Genomic DNA, 19,303 nt, shown 5'->3' on the forward strand with positions numbered 1-19,303 from the left:
CGAGAGCGCGCACCGCCCCGCGCGGGGGGGGGGGGGAGCGGGAATGCGCGTGCGCGGAGCGGGCGGGGCAGTGGGGGTGTGAGAAACGGGGGGACGGGAGAATTGGGGGGAATGAGAGATCTGGGGTGGGGGTGTGGGAAACGGGGGGATGGGAGAATTGGGGTGGGGGTGCGAGAGAATTGGGGGGACGAGAGAATTGGGGTGAGGGTGTGAGAAACGGGGGGATGGGAGAATTGGGGTGGGGGTGCGGGAAACAGGGGGACGAGAGAATTGGGGTGAGGGTGTGAGAAAGGGGGATGAGAGAATTGGGGTGGGGGTGCGGGAAACAGGGGGACGAGAGAATTGGGGTGGGGGTGTGAGAGAATTGGGAGGATGAGAGAATTGGGCTGGGGGTGCGGGAAACGGAGGGACGAGAGAATTAGGATTGTGAAACAGTGGGAGAATCAGACAATGGGGGGTTGTAAGACAACGAGGGGCTCTGAGAGTCTTGTCTTATTGGGGGGCTGTGAGGATCATTACAGGGGCTTTGAAAATTGTAATGGGGCTGTGAGAAATGGAACAGGCTCTGCAAGAATTGTAGTGAGGGGCTGTGAGAAATGTTCAGGGGCTCTGGGGGTCATGACAGGGCTGGGAGAAAAGGGGTTGGGAGACTCACAGTGCTGGGCTGGGGGAGTTGGAACGGGTTGCACTGCAAGGGTAAGGTCCTGCTGGCACAGCTCAGAGGGGCTTCACCCAGCCAGGGGGCCCTGCTGACCCCCAAACCTACAACTCCCCCTAATCCCATAAGGATTCCAAAATCCTGGGGCACAAGCTACCTTCATCCCCAGGTGAGCACACACCCAGCCGTGGCCACTGGGCAGACAGGTAAAAGGTTAATGGAGGTGATGGCAGGAGGGCCCCATGCTGCCTTGGCTCTGGTGCCTAATGGCTCAAAGGCCAGAGCAGCAGGAACTGCCAGTGGGGCTGCAGGGGGATACCCAAACCCCCTTGGCTGCTCCACATGCTCCCCTCCACTGACACAGGGACAACGTGTCACCCTAAGACACTCCCTCCACCGAAGCAGGGTGTCCTGAGTTGTATTTCCTCCAACAGAAGAGAGACCAGCCTGCCCTGGAAACCACACAGGAGAAACTCCCACTGTGGGAAGGATTCACCTCCCGCTCCCCCACGGGGACTGGCACAGCTCCTTAATTAACACAGGGTGAAGAAATTGCCCATTGCCAATATCACCTGTCTCTAGTTGCCTGACATGTCACACCCCAGCTTCTGCAACATACAACTAGAAATATTTTAACCCACAAGATCTTCTTTTCCACCAAAATATGCCACTGCACTGATAAGACACCTATTTCTATGACCCAAAATGAAAATTAGATCCCATTGTGAGACCCTGAGCAGCTTGAGGTCAGGAGAAAACACACCCACAGCCAGGAGTGTTGGTGTTTAAAGCCTTCGCTGCTTTCACCACAGAGCAAACCTGTATTTCAGTATTTTCCATGGCCAAAGTCTGCTGATGACGTTTTGGTATTGATCAACCCCATGTTTTATTTGTCACAGCTGCCTTTTGCCACCCAGTCCGGCCAGACACCGTAACCTTCCGGCAACAAGTCCACCTTGCTACTGGTCAAAGTCACCGAGCTGTAGTGGCTTAACAAACATGCAAATCTCCTGATTTAATCACATCTCTGACGCACATGGACTCGAGCTGTGGTGGCCCCGAGCCTTATCCCCAACTCCAGTGGCTGCAAGCCCATCCTTTGGCAGCCCAATGCCTCAGTTTCCCCAGTGATGATGGGCTCTGCCAAACTGGGATCTACTGATTAATTTAAAACCCCAACAATTCCTTGCACGCAAACCATCTATTATTCAAAACGTGTGATGGAGCCACGTGCACACAAGAAAATGCGCTGCCAACACGCTCCACCGGCGTTTCCAGTGTGGAACTGGGCTCAGCTTTCCATTTTTTTACCTGAAGGGAAGCCCAAGGAGCAGTCTGTACATATCTCTGCCTTTAAGGGGGTCTTCATTTCGGAGATGAAAAGCCCAAACCAAAACTGCCCAAAAATCAAACAGCTTTTCCATGACAAATTCTCCCTCTCTGATGGAGTGCACTTGCTGGAACTGCAATCCCAACTGTTCTTTCTCCCTGCTGGGGTGGCATCTCCAAGGGACACGAGGAAACCACTCCAGATCCCAGGTCCTTCCAGAGAATCTCACATGGAGTTACTGCTGTCACTCGGCCATCTCACGGGACATGCAGGGGCTGGGAGCTGTCACAAACAAAGCCATCGACTCTGTTGACAGGAGAGGGTTGAGACAAGTGCCAGGAGGGCTCCATTTACACAACAGCCAGCTGGAAGAGCAGCACAAAGCTCGGCTGGTGATGCAAAACAAAGCTCTGGACCATGGTGACACTCTTCAAATGCTTTGCAGGGAAGCTCTTCCTAGTTGCAACCACACCAGCGATGCTGCTGTAACCAGATCCCCCCAGCTCAGTCAAAGATTTTAAAGAACACAGACCCAAGCTGGAGAGCTATAACCCTCCCCTCAGCAGGCCAGAGGGGCTGTGACAAAAGACCAACACCATCTTTGTCTCTGCGGAACAGACAGACATGTGTGTCAGCCCAGTGTCCTGCCATGAGCAACAGCATGAGGAGCACCCAGGGGGGAGACATGGCTGCATTGCCCTGTGTGCTGCCCTTCCCAGGGGCCAAACAGCTGAGGACAAGGAGAGTTGAGCTGCTCTCCCTGGCCCTCGGCCTTTGGGATACACACTGCAAGGAACAATTTAAATTACTCCTGGGAGGGTGTAGCTGAGAGCCCGGCTATCTCTGGACAACTCTGCCAGCCCCACAGTTAAAACATTTGGATGTTTCTTATCAGTGCTTGGAGAGGATTAAAGTGCCAGGCCATTTATTAGTGAGGGAGCAGGTTATAAACCCATCTCAGCTTGAACACCACGTTCATGCCAGGAAAAGCAAGGCAAGAACAGGACAGATCAAAAGAGGGCCATTAAAAGCGTGAGAAAATGGGGCTGCCATATAAGGAGCTAATAAAGTTAGCAGCTCTCCAGTTTGAAGGAAAAAAAAAAGTCAGGAGAAGCGGAAAACATCCTTCGGGTCCACACAACAGCCACTCTTTGAGGAGGAAAAAACAATAAATAGAAGTGGGCAGACACAATGCTTCAAAAGGCAGGTTTTTCCATTTTGAACACAGCGCCTTTCCCGAGCGGCAGAGCTGCCATGCATCGCTGAGACTGCTCACCAAACATTTCAAAAAGTAAAGATTAGATACTGAACAAGGACAGCAACCAGGACTCTGTTGGCTCGGACTGTAACTGCCTACCCTCAGGTCTGGCTCAGCAACATCTCTGTGTGGCGTGATGGGAAACAGGGACACTACACCTCTCGCTGGCTACATCGGCCAGGATTCACAGGGATCTGAGCAGGAACACAAGGGCTCTCCCCACCACCAGTGCACAGCCAGTTCCTTTGCTTTCTGTAAAAAAACAGGAGGTTTCTCAGCAAAGAGCCCCAAAAAACACTCAGAGTGTTCCTTTGTTTGAGCCAGCCAGCTCCAGCCACCATCTTGCCAGGATAAAATGTATTTACATGTCTTCCTTGCTCATTGATAGTATTTATTAAAAGAACACTATGACAGCTGAATATCAAATTCCCAGCTAGGCTTTTATCTCCTTTTTAAGCCAGCCTGAATTATTGGCCTAATTTTATAGTTTACCCATTCTGCTTTATGCTCATTTTCTCCAAGAAAGAATTGGTGCTATTTGATTTTTAGGCCCATTTGTTGCCAAGACAGAGGCTATGGGCTTAGGGGCTGAAAACTCTTGGAGCACAGAGCCGGGTTCTGGAGCCTTAACAACACAAAGCACAGGATTTATATTAATAAAGCTCTTGATTTTGGTTCTTTTTGAGGGTTAGTGCTCCAAATCTTCCTGATGACTCTGTGTAGAAAACTCCCTTCACGTTTTTGAAATGCAACGTTTAGTAATTTATTTTCTGATGCTCTTCCCTGCGGTGTTTTTATCCACGGTGCCAGGGACGGGAGCTGCCACATAATGTCACCATTTTAGCCAGTGGCTTAGAACCCAACCACATCCCACAGCCCAGTATACAGGGGCCCCTGGACTTCAGTTGACATTGAACCCTCTTTTATCTCTATATAAAAGCACATTTCTCTTTTTAAAATTCCCTCTACAAAGAACCAGAGGTTTCTTCAGCAGCAGAACCCAGTGTGATGGCTAAGCCGCATGATCAAAACCTACAGGACTGCAAAAGAGTTGACTCTTGCTTATGGTGTGGTAGATATATTAGAAAAAACACCCTTTTTTTAGCCTGTTGTTGGGAAAAAAAAAAAATCACAGGAATATCCCAGGAATCCCAGGAATATTACAATGCCAGCTTCTGCCCTGCTTCCCCTTGCCCCCAAACTCCTGTGCAACCACGTGCCTGAGGGCTGTGTCTGCTCACCTCACTAGAGTTCTCCTCAAACACAAGGGCTTTCATCACTAGAGAGGACTATGGCCATCCAGGCTGCAAAAGATCACATTTTAAGGGAAAACCAAAGAAAAAAACCATAAAAAAGAGCTCTATGTGATTTGATAGCCAAACAGGACAACTGCAAAGGATATAAACCCCCTAGGACTGGTTAGATCACCGAATCCTATACTTTGCCATTTTTAACACCAAATTGTTGTATTAACTCTACATCCAGATGTGATTTTTACCTGTGTGCAATGCCCAGAAGAAAAAAAAGCCTCAGAAATTACACTGGAAATGTTACAGGACAAGGCTTTAGCACAAGCCCCACAGTCCAAACCTGCAAGCTACAGGCTGCTCTTCCCACATTCCACATTGGATTGAGCAGCACAGCCAGCACAAAATAAACTCAGAGCCACCACCATCTGAGCTTTGGTTTCATCAAACACCATTTTGATACCACAGCAACATGAGGGTGTTTAAATGAAGAGGAGTGACCCCATGGCTGTGGAGTTACCACTCCTTCACTCCAGAGAAAGCACAAAGAGAAATATTTGTGCATCAACACCTGCTGCACTCTAAAGCCTCTCCTCCAACACGGCATGGGAGAAGTTTCTCATCTGCCTTTGGCTTTTATTTTCACCTCTGCAGATCTCACAGTGCAGCTTTTTAACTCCTTGGGCTAAGAGCGAAGCTTGAAAGTCTGTGGTTTTCTCCTGAACAGAGGAGTGGAGGTTTGTATCGCTTCTTGGCACTGGAAATTCAGGTTTTGTTTAGCTTGGAAATATCATGGAGGTAGCTCGAGCAACTCTTCAGGGTGGTAAAAGTTCAGTGCTCACAAGGCAATTCTCAGTCGTTTATCCTAAACTGCCAAAGGAAAGTAATTTAGAGTCCCACAGGGTGTGCCAGCCTGAAAAATGTGGAATCATCCCAGCAGGCAGCTTCTTGCTCCTCTCAACCTCCCTGCCAGCAAAGGCCTATGAAGAGTACAAGGTGTATCTCCAAACCAACACAGCCCTAATGAGGGAATAAAATCCAAATCCCTGTCCACACTGCCTTGTTCCATACAAGGCTTTAGGCACACTGTTCACACACCTACCACGGGGAGCAGAGTACGAAATCTGGCCTGGCCACCTCATCCCCACCCTGCACTTAATTTTGGCCAAAACCAAGGATAGAGCCGTAGCTGTGCTAGAAATCCCTGCAGCAACCAGTCAGTGAAATAATTTCTCCTAAGGGGCTTCTCCAGGGCCGGGTCAGCCAGCGGCATGCATGGAATACCGATGTGATATCCTCATTAAGAGTGGCTAACGACCCCCAGCACTCCCTGTGCACTAATGACTGCGGGAAGCTGCGCTTCCAAGCCATGTGTGACCTGGCAGAGACCAGCACCAGGTCTCTGGTTATTACCTTTGCAACACAACAAAAGAAAGGACACCCAGCAAGGAAGCGTTTCCCTTCTTCCTGGGGAGTGAGCAGGACTCTGAGGAATGGAGTAATAAACCAGCTGCATCTCACAGGAGCAAGTTCACAGAGGAAAAAAAAAATGTAATTCAAGGGGACCCTGATCTTCATCAATGCCATTTAAGATGTTCAATATTCCCTCCGACCTCCACTGCCTTTGCCTGAGCGAAATTAGGAGGAATAGACTATCCCATGTATGTCTGTGGGCTTGGAGGGAAAGGGGCCCCACAGTTTTGCTCCCTGGAGGCACCCACTTTCCCCACCCCTTTTGTGTGTATTTTTTTTAACGTGCCACACATCAGCACAATGCTGACAAGGGCTTTGTATGTATTCTGCCTATGCAGCAGTTCAAGACACACAACTCTGGATTTTTTGAAAGGGAAAGGGGGAGGGAGCTGCCCTTTGCTGTACTGTTTAATTGCATTGCTTGCTCTTCTGCATGACCACAGGGAAGGGAAAAAGCACCAAGGTTTAAAAACAGAACCATTTTTAGTAGCCAAAAGGGTCAAACTCAGTCTTCTCACAAGATACAGTGGAGCTCAGAATAATATCTACCAGAGACAAGAAAAAAATTATAAATCACCGGGTTTCTTCTCTGGAGTTGGATGTGACCCCAGAAAACAGCTCATCCATCCTCACTTGCTGCTGTTACACTCTCCACATTTGCACACCTGCCAATGCAGATTCCAGCACTGAAAAAAAAGGGAGGGAAAGGTCTGGAAAGCTGGACTGTCAGTTTTTCCACCTGCCAGGAGCAGCTCAACGAAGGCCGGGTGGCTGAGCTCCAAGGAGCAGCGAGCAGAGCACACTACCAGCCTTCTGGAGTTCCCATCTCACACGCATATGCGTGATTCGGACAGCGCTGGCAAACAGCTTCCTTCAAAAATAAGGATGACTAATCCACAGCAGCACCACTTTATTTATTTATTTTAAAGGCCACAAGGCAGAGCTTTTTCCAGAAGCATCAGCCTTTGTGAACCAGCAAGCAGTGGGAAGGGGAAGCCCTGGGACCCACTCATGCTCTGCAGAGAGAAGTAACCACAGGAACACTGTGGGTTTCTGTGGCCCATGTGTGACACATGCAGACATGGCTGGAGCCTTGTCCCTCACGTTTCTGGCAAGGCCAGATCCCACTGCCTGGGTGACTCCTGGATCCCTGCATGGTTTGCAGGGATCTGCTGTGGAGAAGGGTTTCATAAACAATACATTGTTTCCCTTAGAAAAATAAACAAACAAACAAACCAGAGGAAAAAAATAAGGCATGAAACAGCTTTAACCCGTAACTGCAGCATCTCCCTGGGTGCTGGAAACAAACGGGGTGCAGGGATTTGGGATCAAAGCAGAGCACCTGAATAGCTCGGTGGGCCCAGTCCCCCCTGCAAGGTCACTCTGGCCCGCAGGGACACACATTAGTGCTCCAGTGCAAGGCTGTGCTGGAACTGCAGTGGAGGCAGCGCTGCAGGAGGTCACTTAGGGACTGCAAAAATGGAATGGATTAAAAAAAAAAAAAAAATTAAAAAAAATCCATCAGCAGATGTTTACTGACATAGAGCAAATCCACAGCTCGGCTTTGGAAAGCTGCGTGGCTGGAGGGAGAACAGCCCAGTTCCCAGGACGCAGCAAATATTCTGCATGTATGGATTTAGGTTATAACAGCTTTTAGCCAGCCCCACACCCCACCCCACCCCACCCACCACCCCCACCAAAAAAAAAAAAAAAAAAAAAAAAAGCCAACCAAATTTGTCATCTTTTTAAGCACTCAGAAATTGAGGTTTGCCACCAAAGTGATTTTGGGTGGTGGCACCATTAAATACTTACCCACCTCACAGCCAAGGGCTGCACAATCTGAAATTTGTGAGTGTTTGCAAATGGTTTGGAAAGCTTTCCAAGGAAGGTGCTGTACGATTGTAAATCCTTCCCGTTATTAATAAAAGGGAGCTATTGTTCCAGCTCTAATCAAGCCTTGTCTCCAGCTGGGCAATTTTAAAATGCAATTCAAAACACACAGAGGAAAAAAAAATAAAAGATCATGAGGAAGCTTCGGGAAAAAAAAACAAAACCAACCAACAAAAACAAAACAGCGAAGGAGAAATGGGAGGGGGGAAGGAAAATAAAAAAATAATACTCCTGCTATTTAAAATTAATTCCGAGCAGGAGCATGCTGGGGTGGAGGGGGAATTCCCTCTCCCACCGCCTGGGAAAGGTCACTTAAGCCATCGGTGCCATGGCCACGCCGGAGCAGAGCTGCGGCGCTGCCAACCCTGCCTCATCCATCTCCATCAGTGACAGCTCTGCTTTCCATTTATTTAGAGGGGAAAAAAGAAAAAAAAAAACCAAACCCACAAAAAAAAAAAAAATCCCCAAACCCCTCCAAGACGCAAACACCTCCCAGCGCTGTTTTCAAGGCTGGGGAACGGAGCAAGGGGGAGCGGCTTGGAATGAGGCTCCCAGCCAGGGAGAGGTGGCGCATCCTCCGCATCCTCCTCCTCCTCCTGCCCGGCGCTGCGGCAAAGGCGCCGCAGTGGGGGCTCCCCGCCCCCGTGGAAACTTCTGGAACAAGCAGCCAAGCTGGAGAGAGGAGAGAAACCTTTATACCCGCAGAGGGGAGAGGGGAAAAAAAACCCAAACCCGTGTAATAAAAGGGAGAGGACTGCACAAGGCCGGGGAAAAATAAGAGATCTCTGTAAAAGTGAAGCCCTCGAGCGGCTGCGGCAGTCCCGGCTCAGGGGGTGGTGCAGCCGCCTCGGCTCGAAACAAAACGCCCCAACAAAAGCGTATTAATAAAGAAAAAAAAAAAAAAAAAGAGAGAGGAAAAAAAATGGTGGTGTTTGTAGCGCGAGATGGTGGGATAAAGGAGCTGATCCCTCCTCCTGGATCTACAGCAAAGCCGGCCATTGCAGTTCCATTTATCCTTTTTTTGTGCTGGGAATTGTCTGATCCGGACTATTGGGTTGCATTTGCAGCTTCACTTACTGCGGTTTGGTTCTGCTGTGCTTTTTTCCTTTTTGTTTCTTTTTCATTGTTTGTTTTGGTGGGGTTTTTTTCCTGGGTGTATTTTTTTCCTCTTTTTCATTAAAAAATAATCCTTCCCAAATCTCCCAAGGAAAATCTACATCTCTGTGGAACAAATAAAACATTCAGGCACAAACTTCCATCATGGACTGTAAAAAAAGAGATGGGTTGGTTTTTGTTACTTTTTCTTCTTTTTATTTTTGATGGCATTTTTTCTCCTGCTTTTAGGACACATGGTAGTAGGAAACCAATGGAGGAAAACAAAGGTAATATATATATATATACATATATATATAAAATCAAAGATATATTGGGCCAAAGTTATAGTGATTATAAATAATTAAATTATAGTTTTTAGGTGCGTGGGCTTATTTTATATTTTAAGTACTCCCTGAGAAAAGGTCATATATATAAAAATATGAAATATATAGCAGTATTTATATATTTATATTTAATAAATATATACAAGTATTTCTGTATCCGTAGAAATAAAAGAGCATCTGCATGGGCCTAAATCTGCAATTCTATGGGAAAAAAAAATTAGTATTTTCAGGTACGTAGCTTTTAAGAATTAAGGGGCAATGTTATAGCCTGTAACAACACTCTGATGCAGGAAAAAAGGGTAAGGCAACATTAAAAGAATATTTAAAACAAAAAAATAGCAAAACAACAACAACAAAAAAAAAAACCAAACCAAAAAAAAAGCATAGTACCTTGGCTACAGCCTCCAACAACGAGCGTGTGGATGTTACGGGATTTGGGTTTTTTTAATGGTATTATCACGTCTGATCACACCAATATATGATTTTAATTAAGCAAATGGCGGGCGAGCTGTCCTGGGGAGCAGGCGAGCAGCGATGGCTTCTTCCCATACCACTCCGGCTCCGATGATAAATCAATCCTCGTGCGTTTGGGACTTTTTTTTTCTTGTGTTGTTTTTTTTTTTTTCCTTAAGCACTTTTGGGGATTTTCCATGCCGTGAGGAGACCGGGAGATGGCGGCTTCAACCCCTGCGAAGGAGAAAAGCGGTGGAAAAGCGAAGAATTAGGCATAAAACTACGAACCTTGGGAGTGTGTGTGTGGTGATGATGAAGGGAGGGGTGGGGGGCATGTGGAAAGCGCAATACAGGGCCAAAAACCCTCAGCTGTGAGGGGAAAAAAAAATAACATTTTAGGGGTATAACTGGGGAGCGGGGGGGGAGATGAGGTGAAGGGAGAAACTGGGGGCTCCGCCATGGCCGAATAAAAATGCGCATTTATGGCTATTCTCACATCCTTTCGTAAAGGCGGCGAGAAGAAAAGGGCAGGAGGGAGGGGGGGATAAGAAGAAGGTCAGGTTTCACCCGCAGCGCTTTCGCCGCCTGCCCGAAGGGGATTCCCACAGGATCAGAGCCCTCCGCTGTGCCCACACCGCTCCTCGCCCGTCCTTCCCCCCGTTCTCCGCCCGCCGCCATTTTGTCGCCTCAGAGCCGCTCCCGCGGCCCCGCCGGGCGGCCATTTTGTGAAGGGAGCGCGGGGGGGGGGGCAGCGCCTGAGGGGCCGTGAGGGGCAGCCACGGCCGGCGCCGCCTTTTGTCGCCGCAAACCCTCCTTTCCCTCCTCATTTTATCTTTTTTTTTCCTTCAGGGGTTTCTCTTTTTCCTCACGAAACACTTCGTGCTTTACTCCCCGCCTAGAGCCCCATCGCTTCAGCAAAAAAACAAACAAACAATGAAGTAAAAAACCAACATACTCAGATGAAGCAATCCAATAAATGAGATTAAAGCGTATTCCCCAGTTTGGCTGTGAGGAAAAGTTTGGCAGCACGGAGAACTAAGGCATATATTATTATATACATATTTATTCCCCTTCCTTCTCCACTTTTTTCCCCGAGTGATAAATCCCTGACATCAATAATCCATCTTGACAAAGGGGATAACCTCTTCGAAAAATATCCATGTTTTTATTTCAATAAAACACCTCACTCACACTGCTTTACTGGACATTTCATCAAAATAAAAAAATAACTTAAACCACTCAAAGCCAAATCTGGGTGAAAATTGGTCATTTTCAGGAAATAGGGCTGCAGGATGCTGTAATCACTGATGCAATTAAGGAAATCTGGGATATGAAATAGCAAAACCCTGCTCACAGGTGTGTGCTGTGTGTCTGTTCACAGAAATAAGGTGGGTTGGGCTTTTAATCCTTTATTTTATAAAGAAGCCAGTATAGCACTCGCAGCCTGGTAACGCGCCTGCGCACTCACCTCATCCCTTTCCCCTCATGCTATCAAAATCAATGTGTTTTCAAACTACGCTGTGGCAGTGGGTGGTTCAGTTTTGCCAGGAAAATTTGGGACAAATGAGAATTTTAGCATACAGCTTTTTTTTTTTTTTTTTTTTTTTTAAATATATGTCTCACCTGTGTTGCATGACCTGGAGAAATCCACACTTTGGGCTGTTCCTTGTATAATCCCTGCTGGTTTTTGCCTCTCCCAGAATCAGCAGGATCAGACCACTTTTCATTTAAGAAATATAATTTTTTTTAGGCTGTGTCAAAGGAATGTGTAGAAAATAGGTCTGAATGCTCTGTAGGGAAGAACAACGCTGCTGGGAGCTGGCTGGGATGTGACTGCCATTAACCTGGGATCGAAAGCAAAAAACACCCCAGTTTTCCTGCAGCTCTTCCTATCTTATTTGAGAAAAACCATTGCCAGCACCCAGCCTTGCTCCCAGCACCTTTTCCAGCCCCTTTATCATCCCGCTTTCCTTGCACCACACTACAAATCTTCCATTTTCCAAAGAAACCTGCAAAAAGGTTGATTTTTTTTCCATGAAGCAACACTTAAACCACTGATTCAAAACCACTACAAGCTGTGCCTGGCAGCTCCTCCTTCAACTTAAAACCTCTTTTTAAAAAACAAGCAGTTCTTTGAGTTGTAAAAAGATAACCTTTAGGCTTTTTTATGGGACACACGGTTGTATTCCTGGGAGCAAGTTGGCCTTGCAGCAGAGGGAGAGATCAGATGCCTTCGCTGGGAAAGCCCAAGGAAATTTTATCCACGGGCTGCACCCAGCCTGAAGTGAGGAAATATTTGCATTTGCTGCTCCTTGGAAGGCAGCCAGGTCCTTCCCGCTCTCCTCAGCCTGCCAAGAGGGATTGCAGGAGCTGATTGCAGCAGCCAAGGGAAGGGCTGGAGCCATCCGGAGCGCTGCCATCCTCTCTGCCCTTTGCCACTGCCACAGGGACAAGAGGAGGGACTTGGAGTGGGGTTTACACCTGGGTGGCCCAAGGTGGGCCCAGCCCCCCAAAATGTTATTGTTCAAGGCAGGATGTGTGGTTGGTTATTTCTGCAGACCTGGGTGCTTGCAAAAGTGCTTGTGACAGGGTGAGGAGCCCAAGGACAGGCTGAGCCACTGCAGCCAATCTGGGTTTGCTCGGCAGCGGGACAGGATCCAGCTCCTGCAGGATCTCCTGCATGCGGCTCAGAATTCCTCTAGCTCCTCCCAAGGGAAAACACGGGGCTGTGCTTTCCAGGCACAATGCTCCCCATGCCTCAGCTCATAGTGCTTCTCCCTTTATCTGGGAAGAAGATGCCTTAAATCAGCCTTTTTGTCCTCTTACCTGTGTCCATGTATCCCTGTCCCTTGCCACCCTCCACTCCTGAAATATCACGTCAAATCTGACCATGCCACATCCCTTCACCATGCTGCCAAACTCTCCAGTGGTGCCTTTCCTTTCTCCTTGCTTTCCAGGACCTTCTCCAAGGCTGCCTGTAAATAAAAGCATTTCCCTGCCTGTCTCCAGCCAAAAATTCTGCAGTCCCAGTGCCAACAGCCCATCCTGGAAAGGCTTCAAGGGGGAAATACCCAACTCCTTCCCACCATTCCTCTTTGGAAGGGTAGTGCAACTTGCAATAACACATCCAAAACACCACTCAGCATTGCACTTCCATCCTCCCCAAAAACCTTGAGTGGAAAAATATCCGTATTACAAAAAACAAGCAGCTCTTTGCCCTCTGGTCCTTCTTTTTCCTGCTCCCTTTGGCCACGGCCACATCCTTTTACTTTTTTAGCATCATTTTGATGCCAGATTTTCCTCACAGTGCAAGAAGCTTTGGAAAGTGAGAGCTGACTTGGAGCACAGGAATTCCTTGGCATGGGACAAGGAGTTCCCACCCAACCGGACCCAAAGCCACCAACTTACGTGACCAGGACAAACCACAACTTATTTATAAATACCTTTAAAGCAAGTTGTGACCTGATTGATGGCCCGGAGATGCTCATTAACAAATACTGAGTAATCAGCCTTGTAGACAGGGAAGAGTCATCAGGAAATAGTTATCGATGTGATTAATTAACCATCATTAACCCCTTCACTCATAAACACAGCACGCACCAGAGATGTTATATGTGATCCAGGAGCTGCTGGTCTGGTGGTTGCTTTCTTTGTTTACAGCTCCCATTTTCCATCAGGAAAGCATTAAACATCTCACATGCTCTTGCTATTTTCTGCTCTTGATTTGTGGCTTTTTAAACACTTTCGGTTAAAAAGAAAGTTAAAAAGTTTCTCCGCCTGGTTTGCAACGCCCTCTCAAACAAAACCACTAAACACCGGCAACATCGGTTGTGCAGATGTTGGGCATGCAGAGAAATGGTCTAATTTCTGCTGGTTTGAGGCCTGGTCTGAGGGGAGATCGAAAAGCTTCCACTGGGAGAGTGATATAATCTTGGATAATAAGCAGAAAGGGGGCTGTCCTTCTTTCCCTGCGTCCCGGCCCTGCGGGATGCTTTTAGCTGGAGTTTTGCTGCCTGATGGAGGAATCTGTGCTCCGACTGCCCTCTGCCGGCTCCGGGATAGATAGTCAGCAAAAAAACCCCAAACCACACCAAAACCCCCCTTATCAACCCCTCGAAACATCGCCAGATCCCATATCCACCCCAAAGAGCAACACTCGGCTCTCCCCCAGGTGACAGCAGCATCTGCCACATCGCTACACCCTAAAATCAACTTTTATGGACCTGAGTTATGGACCAACTCTTGCCACACCTAGAAAATCCAAAACAAGCTTTTTTTCCTTATTTTTAAACTCGGATTTGATAGGTTTGGAATGCAGGGTGGATGAAAGGAATGAGAGTTTTTAAATTTGGGGTTTTATTTAACTGCGAGTAACTAAATCAGTGCCTGCTCTCCACAGAGAGAAACATTTCAGTGAAACCTCAAGGAAGCTTGAGAAGAAAGAAACACCACCCAAGAAAACCAAACTGGCCTTTGGAAAAAGGAATTTAAAAAAAGAAATAAGGAATAAAAACTCCATTCCTCACTGCTGCTCTGTCAGGGCATTTTATATTCATCATGAGCGCAGAGCTGTGCTGGGACATATCCACAAATCTCCACCCTGCCAACCCACCAGGTCAGGGTCCTGGGGACATTTTGGTGATGGAAACCCAGTTCTGCAGTAATCTGGGTGTGCAGCAGGCACCCAGGATCAGCCATGGGGCACCTCCCACTGGGGGCACCCCCTTTTTGGTGCCTGGCACTAGAAGGGGTTGATGAGCTGCAGGGTCTCAGCAGGATGACTCGTTGCGCCAGTGGATGTGGCAGGACTTGCAGAGGAGGTGGTTGTCCAGGGGGTAGCACCCGTTCTCTGTCAGCTCTGGCGACAGGGGCATCCTGCAGCTCTGGGGGCAAGAGGGGAAAAGAAAGCCGCCTTTTAGGGGTCCCTGTGTGCGTTACATCCTATTTTCCCCACGAAATCCACTGGGGCACTCTTAAAAAGTGACAAACTATATCAAAAGTATGCAAAAATGAAGTTCTGAAGTTCTCCAAACACATCTTCATCATCACCACCACCCAATTTATTTCTTTTCCCCCTCCCCATTACCTGTAAGATAAACTGGGGGCTAAAAACCAGCTGTGGGTGCTGCCATCCCTGTGTCTATGCTCAGCTAAGGTTCAGTGCCACCCCCTTGGCTTTGGGGGCCCCCCATCCCCTAGGGCTGTACCTCACAGCGGTAGCAGCTCTCGTGGAAGCTGCGTCCCAGGCACTCGATCTTGTAGGTGTCCTCGTCTTCATGGGGGACAATGGGGCGCTCGCAGGCACTGCACACCACGGCGTATTTCCTGATGGGAGCCAACAGGGGTGGCGTGAGCCCTGCGGGGTGACGGGGATGAGCCAAACCCAGCTCCCAGTGTGGGATACCCTCCCCCATGGCCAACCTGTAGTAGTCGGGCACACAGTACACGTCACCCTGCTCGTCCATGGCGAAGCTCTCCGTGCCGATGGCCCGGCCACAGGCAGAGCAGGAGAAGCAGCTGGGGTGGTAGCCCTTGCCCAGGGCGCGGACAATGTGCTCCATGATCAGCCCCTGGCACTTGGCACATTTCTCCAGAGTGGCCTGGAATTTAGGGAACACATGCCATGAGACACCAGCCCACGCCCCAAGGGATGTTCTGAGGGTGGTGGTTTTCCCCAAAGAAGGATGGGTACCTGGAAGCAGGTGTCACACATGGGGCACCCGTCTCTCTGGAAGTAGCGCTGCCCAGCCAGGAGTCGGCGGCACGTGCGGCAGGTGAAGCAGTTAGGGTGGTACTGCTTCTGCATCGCCTCCACCGTCGGCTCCTGGGGCCCCAGCGCTTTGTGGCAGAAGGCACAGATGTCTGCAAGAAGCAGGGAGAGCGGCTGGGAGCTGTGTGCCTCAGTTTCCCTTAGTGGGGATGAGCACATGCACAGCTGGGTCTCCCTTACCTCTGGAGCTGTCCCTCCCCGGGTCCCCATTCGCATCCTGCCACTGCCGCTTGCCTGCTTGCTCCTGGGAAAATGTGGGTGGCTTCAATTCAGCAGGGAAGGTGGAAGGGGCCTGGCAAGTGGGGAAGGCCAAAGCCATGTTACTTATACCCTGTAGGTGGGGAAACTGAGGCACTGGGGTGACTGCACTCTGTTATCCTCACCTGGAAGGTGGTGGGTGCTGCAAGGTCCAGTTGCTGCAGTGCCAGACCCAGTGGCTCCATGGACAAGGGCTGGGGCACATCAGAGAGGGGCAGGACTGGTGGGGATGCAGGTACAGGGGCCACCGTGTGAGTTTCTGCAGCAACAGACAGATGTGGGGGTTGAGGGGATCAATAATGTCCAGTAACCCCATCACAATAACGCCCTGTCACAATAACACCCCAACAGCTTTGCAGCAGTGCTCACTGACCTGCCCCAAAAGCAAACGCCATCGAAGCAGGAGGGACAAACAGCACTGATAAGCACCCGGCAATGGAGAGCCAACAGAGCCCGTCCCCAGGAGCCGGATCCGTGCTGGGATGCGTGCAGGGATTTGGGGAATAGACTCCCATAAAACACCCCCACATCCCCTTCTGCATGTGCATCCTTTAGCAAAACATCTCCACAGCCTCCTCAGCCCCTTCACCATCCTTCCACACCACTCCAGCCGCCCATGGACACCCCTCACCTCCGTTGGGCAGTGGGGGGGGTGACAGCAGGATCTGGGGCTCATGGGTGCCAGGGACCTTGGCACCACCTGGCTGCAGCTCCCCTTGGGTTTTCTCCTTGGGGGCCACGTCCCTCCGTGGTGGCACGAGGGTGATGAAGATGGATGAAGCGATTCTTTTCTCTGCTTTCCCTGGCAACATCGCTGAAGCCGTGGAAGGGCTGGATCACAGGTTGATTCTAGGGAAAATAAGAAAGAAAGAGAGTAAAACTTGCAGGCACACTGGCAGCTCCTGCAGCTGTGCTGCCCTTCGGCATCAACTCCCTCCCTCCTCCCGGAAAGGGAGAAGGAACGAGCGTCCCGTCCCACGTCACAGCAATAAATGGTCTCATGCCTGGGAGGACACAGGGTACAGAGTCCTGGTGAGGCAGCAGCTGATAGCTCCCATTTTCACACCTCTGTGGCCAAATCCCACCTTTTCATAAGCATTTGCATCCCTTGTATTTCCTCTTTTTGCTCCCACCCACCTGGGACTAAACTCCCTATGGGCAGCAGGAAATACCCACCTTTCCTTTTAAAAAACAGAGCTGCTACAGGATTTTGCTTTTGCAACCCATTTTTTGAAATCTTTCTACATCCCCACTCCCTCTCTCCTTACCCCCAATTCCCTGCCAATCAATTCCAGCTCTACATATCCCCCTTTTAATTTTTCCAGGTGGAAAAACTGAGGTGCGGTGCTGTGAATTACCACGTCCCTGACACTGACACATCCCCTGAGCAGCACCCAGCAGCACAGGCAGGATGCAGCCCACCCCAAGAAACCCTGCTCAGGAAGGAAAAGGGCTGTTTATCCAACTTCCCAAGGGGAAAAGCAGCTGGGGCGAAGCTTCCCCTTCCCAAATGGAATAGATTGCAGGGGGGAACCCTGAGGCTTTAGTCAAGGTGCTGTGTGGGTGAAGCAGAATTCATTCCTGAGGTGAATCAGCAACTTGAAAAATACCTGTGTGATGAGTTCCCGGTCTCATGCAGCTCTGGTCCCCCAAAATCCCACTCACAGGGGTCAGCACATCCTTTGAGTGGCAGACAGACTCCCTGAGGTGGGTGAAAAGCTTCGAGATGTTCCTGCCGGTGACTTCAGCTTCTGACTCAAGCAGGGAAGGGATTAAAGAGGAAAAAGAACCCCGAGCACTTCGCTCCCTCTTTCCCTCCCTCCCCGCCGGCTACCGGAGCTACCGGCCTTGTCCAGCTCCTCACCCGCCGGAGCCGCCGCTTTTCCTCCTCCCCAGCAGAGCTGCGGAAAACTGGAGGGAAAAGAAAAGAACAATCATTAAAAAAAAAAAAAAAAGAAAGAAAAAAAACAACCTAAAAAAGAAAAAAAAATCTCCGGGGTTAATGGGAACCATGTGCTCATCGCATTCCTCTTTGTGCCGGGGCTGACGGGATCCCGGCGGCCCCGTGGCGGCACCCCCAGAGCCCCCGGCCCGGGGCCAGCAGGGTGACTGAGGCTCGAGGGGCGCATTAATGGGGGTCCCCCTCCCCATGCAGCTCCATCCTGGTTTGGGGTGGCCAAGGCCACACTGGCAAGGAACCCCCCTGGTTTCCCTGAAATCTCCTGGGGTGGAAGCTCAGGTGGGATTGAGGGGAAAGGGCCAGTTACGGGGTATCCCCACAACCCCCAAAACTGGAATGGGACACAGCCCTCTAGAACTGCACTTCAACTCTGTCCCCGGCCCCAGGACCTCTCAGTGGGCGCTCCGAGGACACCCAAGGAAAAAGGGATGGGGTGGGGGTACACAACGCTTGGTGTCCCATCTTCCCCCACCCCGAGTGGTCCCACTGTCCTCCTGTCCCTCACCTGGGGGGTGGCCTTGCAGCCCCCCGGCATCCCTTGTGTCCCACCGTGCAGCTCCACAGATCCCAGTCCCCTACCTGGCAGTGCCCTGTCCCCTATGGAGCGGTGGCTCCACCGTGTCCCCCTGCCTGGGAGCCCCCATTCCCTCCCTGGGAGAGTCCCCAGTCCTCTCCTTGGGGGTTGCTCTTGGTCCCCTTGTCTCATCCCAGGATGACTGCTGTCCTTTTCCCATCACGTGGGGGTCCCGTGTCCCATATTGGGGTGTCCCCTGTCCCCTCCTGGGGTGGGGGTCTCAATCCCACACCTGGGGTGGTCCCTACCTTAGGGTGACCCCTGTTCCCTACCTGGGGGGGGTCGTACCTTGCGGGCGAGGTTCTCTGCCGGGGGGGAGGGGTGTCGCCTGCCCGGAGGTGGCCCTGCAGCCTCTCGGGGGGTGACCCTGTCCCCGTCGCTGTCCCCTACCTGGGGAGCCGGTGCGGGTCCCTCCGTGCGCTCCGCGGGCGCGGCGGGGGCAACGGGAAGGCAGAGCCGCCCGGCATCACCGCCCCTTCCTCCCTCCTCCTCCTCCTCTTCCACCTCTCTTCCTCCTCCCCCCTGCCTGCCCCACAGCCCCGGGCGGAGGAAGAGGGGGGCACGTGTCCTTAGGGTGCCCCATTCACCCCCCGACTGCCCCACGCTCCCCACGGTGTCCCCTTCATGAGTGCCCCATGGCCCCGTGGGTGCCCTATATGCTATGGGATTACCTCCTCCCAGGTTTTCCCATGGACCCCCCGAGAGACCCACACACCCTCAGGGCAGCCAACCCCAAGGGGTGCCCCGTAAGCCCCCCATACAGCCCCGGGGTGCCTGTGTACCCCAAGACAGCCGTAATATCTCCATATACCCCCAAGATAACCCCTCTCCTCCAATACAGCCCCGGTTACACCCATTCAGCTCCATGCCCAAAATGTCCCATATTTCTTCTGTGCACACCCAGGACACCCATGTGTCCCCCTAGAGCCCCAGCATGTCCCATAAACCCCTATAGAGTCCCCGTGCTCTGAACACCCTCGGACTCCCTCCTGC

General features: G+C 50.5%; 1 protein-coding gene and 1 long non-coding RNA gene across 18 annotated transcripts; both read right to left on the reverse strand.

Annotated features, from left to right (window-relative positions):
• Window positions 1–1,519: 1,519 nt before the first annotated feature.
• On the reverse strand, window positions 1,520–10,533 carry LOC132337709 (uncharacterized). Of its 17 annotated transcripts, none has more exons than XR_009489254.1 (4): window positions 7,779–10,499; window positions 5,907–7,437; window positions 4,488–4,550; window positions 1,520–3,498 (listed from the first exon to the last, which is right to left on the reverse strand). It is a non-coding gene; the product is annotated as an uncharacterized LOC132337709 (long non-coding RNA). The 17 variants fall into 17 exon arrangements; XR_009489249.1 differs by having other exon boundaries at window positions 6,544–7,437; window positions 7,779–10,498; XR_009489255.1 differs by having other exon boundaries at window positions 1,520–2,294; window positions 3,346–7,437; window positions 7,779–10,503.
• A 3,682-nt stretch (window positions 10,534–14,215) lies between these two features.
• Window positions 14,216–18,789, reverse strand: FBLIM1 (filamin binding LIM protein 1). Its single transcript, XM_059866503.1, has 9 exons — window positions 18,599–18,789; window positions 17,387–17,687; window positions 16,408–16,625; window positions 15,902–16,035; window positions 15,699–15,810; window positions 15,441–15,610; window positions 15,170–15,348; window positions 14,956–15,073; window positions 14,216–14,631 (listed from the first exon to the last, which is right to left on the reverse strand). Exons 3-9 carry the CDS (start codon window positions 16,586–16,588, stop codon window positions 14,518–14,520), a joined length of 1,008 nt encoding a protein of 335 aa, XP_059722486.1. The 5' UTR covers window positions 16,589–16,625; window positions 17,387–17,687; window positions 18,599–18,789; the 3' UTR covers window positions 14,216–14,517.
• Between the last annotated feature and the right edge of the window lie 514 nt (window positions 18,790–19,303).

This window comes from Haemorhous mexicanus, chromosome 23 (genome assembly GCF_027477595.1).
Source record: "Haemorhous mexicanus isolate bHaeMex1 chromosome 23, bHaeMex1.pri, whole genome shotgun sequence".
Classification (NCBI taxonomy): domain Eukaryota; kingdom Metazoa; phylum Chordata; class Aves; order Passeriformes; family Fringillidae; genus Haemorhous; species Haemorhous mexicanus.